The 6,000-nt window shown below is 47.8% G+C and overlaps 2 protein-coding genes across 2 annotated transcripts; both read right to left on the bottom strand.

Annotated features, from left to right (window-relative positions):
• Positions 1 to 84: 84 nt before the first annotated feature.
• A1O9_09565 (uncharacterized protein) lies at positions 85 to 1,819 on the bottom strand (the record flags this gene model as incomplete). The annotated part of the gene is made up of 3 exons (XM_013401535.1): positions 85 to 460; positions 529 to 1,157; positions 1,217 to 1,819. The coding sequence occupies 3 exons, from the start codon at positions 1,817 to 1,819 to the stop codon at positions 85 to 87; spliced, it is 1,608 nt and encodes a 535-aa protein (XP_013256989.1).
• An 882-nt stretch (positions 1,820 to 2,701) lies between these two features.
• A1O9_09564 (murein transglycosylase) lies at positions 2,702 to 4,311 on the bottom strand (the record flags this gene model as incomplete). The annotated part of the gene is made up of 2 exons (XM_013401534.1): positions 2,702 to 4,020; positions 4,152 to 4,311. The coding sequence occupies 2 exons, from the start codon at positions 4,309 to 4,311 to the stop codon at positions 2,702 to 2,704; spliced, it is 1,479 nt and encodes a 492-aa protein (XP_013256988.1).
• Between the last annotated feature and the right edge of the window lie 1,689 nt (positions 4,312 to 6,000).

The raw sequence follows: 6,000 nt of genomic DNA, 5'->3' as shown, positions 1-6,000 counted from the left end.
AGTGAGCAGGTCATATCTCTTGAAACTTAGCCTCTAGCCTAGGTCAGACAAAAAGTAATATCTCACAGCCATCCACGGTTATCTTCAAGCAACAATCTCCACCTGATTCACGGTTCTGGCTTTCTTCTCGGTAATCTCACCGTCCAAGATGCCCTTCTCCTTCATTTCAGCGTTGGCAATGTCGGCCACGTCAACAGCGTCGCCGTCGAAGTATTTCGCAATTTCTTCCATAGGTGTGTATCGTGTCTCGACGATAAGAAAATATACAACGATAACTTCAAAGGCGAGAAATACGCAATAGCAGAGATAGTACTTCCAATGGAGCGCATCGAGAGCGATAGCGTTGATGTACTGATTGAAGAAGAGTGCAGCGCAGACGCAGAAGTTCAGCCAGGTGAAGCCCTTGGCCCGTAGGCCGTAGGGGAGGATTTCGGTGGTGTAGTTTGCCATAAGACCAGATCTGAGGACAGAACGTTAGCTATATACGTGACAACAATGCATCAGAGTCGTGTAGAGAGGGTAACATACTTGAAGTCATAGCACAAGCCGTAGGCAAAAATCATAAAGACAAAGCCATAGCCCAGACCTTTGGCTGGCGCAATTGCATATCTGGCAGAGATAATTGTCCAGATAGTAAAAGTCACCAGAGTTCCGATGGTCGATATAAGATAGATGGGACGTCTGCCGAACTTATCGATGTAGAAAGACAGGGCAATGTTCTCGATGAGAGCTTGCGATTTCATGCCAGCATTGATACCGAGTTGAGTCTGTGAGTCTGTAATACCGATGTTGTCCATGACTTGCTTCAAATAATATGAGATGAGTCCGTTACCAGACCACTGACTGAAGAAGCCAATCGCAGTGATGATACCAATTCTCTTTCTGTTGCCCTTAGTCTTCAAAAAGTCGACCCAACGAGTTTGACCACTCTCTCTGTCAGCATCGATAGCTGCTCGGATCTCGGCATATTCCAGCTGAACAAATTCGTCTTCGACGTCGCCCTCAGCGTGGTATTTCGCAAGAACTCTGAGCGCTTGATCGTGCTTGTCTTTCATCATGAGCCAACGAGGGCTTTCAGGCATGAACCAGATCATTCCAACGATGATGACTGTGCAAATCGCTTGTAGCAGGCTAGGAAGTCTCCATGACCAGTCGCTCTAGTGGAAACAACTATGTTAGTCTGAGAGCAGACAATCTTTGATGTGTGTTAACATACCTGGATTTTGAGGGTGCCATAAGTAACCCAGGAGGCAATGAAAGCCCCGGAGTGATATGAGGCTCCGCTCAAGGTGACTAGAACAGCTCGGTCTTGGGGATGGGAAATTTCAGCGATCAACAACGGAGCAGAACCAAGAACGATGGTATCCCCGAAGCCGAGAGTGAGACGGGCAGCAACGAACATGCCGAAATTCTGCGCCCCGGACTGTAAACCCACGGCAATCAACATGATGACACAGCCAATGACGATACCAGATTTGCGACCCCAGTAATCAATAATATATGGATTGAAGAACAGGCCGCACAAGGATCCCAGACTCATTGAAGCATTGAAAAGACCAAGGATTGACCCCTTAGGATGGTCGAAGTACTCTTGCCAGTAGGTCAAGCTCTGTAGACCGTTCATCATCGAACCGTCAAAGCCATTTGCAGTATTGGTAGCGATGAGAATGACAATATAGATGTAGAGCGTTCTCAGGTGCCTCCGTTTCCACCATGGTAGACGAGGAAATGTCCGCCCAGCAAAGTAGAAATGGCCCTTGGGAGGCTTGACCGGCTTCAGTGCCTGGGAGTGTCGAAGCTTTGGCGGACTGAGACCCATGATGATGTACGATCTGAGGGTGATTTCTGCCCTCAATTCAAAGCTGGGAAGGGGAATGTTAATTTTGTTGGTACCATATCGACATCCCTCGGAGCGGGATTCGACTTCTATTTGATTGATATCAAGAAGCGTTGATCAACGTCTCCATACAGGTCGGGCGAAGAAACGGTCCCCGGGATTCTCCATCTTCTCTCCATGCTTTTTGGTATTTGCCTGAATATGCGGCTGTGGGGTAATTTTTGCCTATCATATAAACAGACTCGAAGCCTCTCGGGACAGACCCCACTCTGTCTAGACCTCACTGCGAAATATTCTTTGGCCACACGAACTTTACAGAATACGGCAAATGCAGGAGGATGAGTTTCACCAAGAATTGAGGCCGCCGGGTGGCCAGGGCGGATAAAATCTGGTTGAAGGATTTACCAAGCCTTTAAGTACATGGACCACCGCACAGATTCCCTTTTAAGATCAACACAACTCTCCGTCCAGCCAGGATGCTTATCGGGCTTGGTAGACCTTGGCCATTCCAAGAGATCTAATACCGAGAATCCAAAACTTTCTTGCGACCCCTCACTCGTTGTTTAGGCAAAATGAATAGGCCACACTCATGATCCATCAAGACACCGCCAGACCGACTGAAGGCTACAGAACAAACATTGCCGGACCACAGCTCATGTAGTTCTCACCGTCAAAGTGCAAAAGCTCATCCTGGTCTTAATTAGGCAGATCTCCATAATTCGTGCTTGCACCCGCCATTTATGGCAAATGCCCTCGGCTTGTCATGCTATCAAAAACGGATGTTGGCTTCCGAGTCATTGATGGTGGTGCTAGTCTACCGACTCTTCGCCAAAAAAGCGAGACCACTCTCGATGTTGACTCTGATTAGTCTATTTCGAGATCTTGGAAGCGTACTTCAGCCGATTGATCCTCTGCCAGCGCGAAGATACCCATAATTGGTCCAACGAAATCAGGGTCTGTCAGGTCCATCGTATCGACTGAGGCCAAAGTCTGCCAGGCGGCAGTTTCTTCGGCAGAGCTCCTGTACGACAGCCGATACGCTCGCTCGGTATATTCAAGTCTCAGCGCCAGACTATCACCAATCTTCAGTTCTTGCTTTGTGGTCTTGTGAATCTTCTTTGCGTTGTTGCGCTCTTCAAAGATGATCGCACCACCTAGGGTATCATAGAAGATCCTTATGTAACGATGTTCGTCCTTGTAGCATGCAAGACCGGCTTTCACCTGGCTTGATTGGTTGAGCCCCGACACGATGACCGTGGAGGCACCCTCCAATGTACGTTGACGTTTGCCGATAAACGTTGGCGAATTTGTTGGGTGCGACAAATCAATGCCGCTCGGTTTGAGAGTAATATCTGTTCCCTCATCTGAAATGGTATAGTTGCTCAAGTCTGCATCTCGAATATAGACGAAGTCTACAAATGGCTTTGCAGTGATTCTGGAGGACTGATCTTGCACAGAAAGGCCTTTCGGGTTCGATTTGACGAGCTCTAGTGTGGGCCATTCGCCCTCCGCCCATGTACCAGGTGTGATGAACGTTTCCCTACCCATGACAAATCTCCCGCCTTCCTCTTTGCGAACACCCAAGCAAACACCCCACCAGTCGCCCTTTTTGTCTTGAAACATATCACAGTGCCCAGTATAGCGTATATACTCATCTGTACCTTTTGCAGTGAGTATTGGGTTACTGGAAAATGACTCATATGGGCCCCATATGTCAGTGGACCGCGCAACTGTGATCATATGGCCTTCATGAGTACCTCCCTCAGAGATCAAAAGATAAAACCATCCATCTCTCTTGTAGAGATGCGGTCCCTCTGGATAGATGCCCCCAGTGCCATCCCAAATCTTTTTTTCGTCTGAAAGTTTCTTTCCGGTCTTGAGATCAATCTCAAAGAGGTGAATCTTGGTCATGGGACCAGGTGCGGCAGAGCCATGCATATAACTGCGGCCATCTTCATCAAAGATTATGCTTGGATCGATGCCCTTAAATTCGAAGTAGACTGGGTCGCTCCATGCATCGGCCCATATGTCCGTTGAAGAGACAATGAAGTTTTCGCTGATATCGCGACTTTCACCCTCTGGATGGATGATATTGGTGCAAACTACATAAAAAGTTCCATGGTGATATCTGATGGTTGGAGCGTATAAACCACCCGTTGCCAGCATCACATCGCCATTTGTATCTGGGGAATTTATTCTCGTATCAGACAAGCGAAGGCTCATCTGAGCCTGCCTATTAATTGTATTCCCTTTGCAGACTATTGTCAGCGACTCTCCTTACAAGATACTGTTACATTCAGATCCCGAGACTAACCGATTTGGTTCCAATCCACAAGATCTTTAGATGCAAAGATGGGTAGACCAGGAAACACGTGAAAGGTCGAATTGACCAGGAAGAAAGTGTCATCAACCAACACAATAGATGGGTCAGGTGCAAAGCCTGGTATGATCGGATTAACAGGTCTTGCAGCCATTGCGGATGATGTGCTAGGCTTGCGTGAGGCGCGATTCTCAAGCAAGTGGCAAGACTTCTCGACAATACTGACAGTGAACAGTATCGATGTAACCGTCTTTAACTTCCAAACTCGTGGTTGTACAGTACATCTATTCCTGTAGTACGAATGCTTTGGGTTACAAGTACCGAGAACATCGTTGTGGTCTTCCGGTTAATAACAAACAATTACCCACGCATTACCCCACATCGAGCACAATAGTGCCTCCAGTAAGCTCTCCAGTCCCCATTAGGCGTTTCTCCAGGCTCGATGCCACTAGCAGCCTTGGAGGGCTATGGGGCTTGGACGGCAGGGATACACAAAGAATTATCAGGCTGCATGCTCACACAGCCTTTGTCGGTCTCACCACCGCTCAACCGTGGTGGTCAACCCCGATGCCTCCTGCGTGGGTAAGACAGATGCAATTTGGAGGATACAACATCTAGCGACCACAACTCAAACATTATTATGAATCAAAGATCCAAGGAGACTAAATTCTCCTTCGCAGGTATGTTTCGACGAAAAAGTACACCTCAACGTGTGTACATATGGAGGATGGTGAGAGGGTGTGAAAGGGGCCTCTGGTGACAGCTTAGGGGCCCATCTGAGATCGGGTCATCTTGCGGCTAAGGATTACTCGGTGCGTAAGCAATTTATCATTATAAGCTCTTCCAAGCGGCAATCTCATATCTTTCAGCATAGTTTCGTATTGGAACTTTGTGACTGTTCGAAATTTGCTGCTTGGCTCCCGATACGAAGACCAAACGCGCTAACTCACTGTATCAAGATAATACATATGCCCTACTGCCAACTGGGTAAGCTCTATGGAAGATCGCACTGCTCGAGTAGCATGGTTGACACGTGGTCCGATGCGTGATTATGTCGCCATCACTCAAGCGAGCAGTTAGGCAAATGAGTCACTGGCTGTATGTCTAACGACCGTAAGCCCGAAGTATCAAATCAAAGATATGTATCGGAAATGGCACCAATAGACGTTCTAGCTCTATTTTTGGGTCACAGCTATTGTACCGTGAAGACAAATCTCCTAAATTCCTAGCCTGGCTGGGAAGTATCAGGTTCAGTCGACATGAACATGTTCTTGAAGCATGCGCGTTGCACTACCACCCGGAGACTGGTCTTCATTGCCCCGTGCTTCTCTAAACGCGTAGGTACATCAAGAGCAGACCGGGGTGACATCTCTGAAGGATTACGTTCAGTCGTCACATGCCAAAAACGCTTGGCATGTTATTGTGTAAATGGCCCCTTCGAATGTGGTAAGGAAACAGATTAGGAAGGGCATTCGTCATATGCCATTGGGCAGAGATTGGAGAACGTACGCCGTGAACTCTGAGACTCAAACGAATAAATCGAGAAAATGTCCGCCCTTAGAGAGTTCGGATGGGGATAAGGGTGTGGCTTTAACACCTTTAGAGTGTTTGGAGGGGTAAGGGGAGCGGGACTGAGTAAGGCTGCCCAGAAAGGGGCAGTGTGGCCTACGACGAGAGGTTGGACAATACGCCTCCCTACCCAGCCCCCACTTATAAATGAAAATTTCCGCAGAATGGCCAGAAATAACTGATCCATGTTCACTAACAAGTAGTATCTCAAGTATCGTCCTGTCAAGAATGACTCATCCACGTTCTGCAAAAGGAAGTATCTCCTACTGAATCG

This window comes from Exophiala aquamarina, assembly GCF_000709125.1.
Source record: "Exophiala aquamarina CBS 119918 chromosome Unknown aczIA-supercont1.10, whole genome shotgun sequence".
NCBI classification, from domain to species: Eukaryota; Fungi; Ascomycota; class Eurotiomycetes; order Chaetothyriales; family Herpotrichiellaceae; genus Exophiala; species Exophiala aquamarina.
The sequence above is the reverse complement of the archived record's forward strand: the minus strand, read 5'-3'. Positions and strand labels throughout refer to the sequence as shown.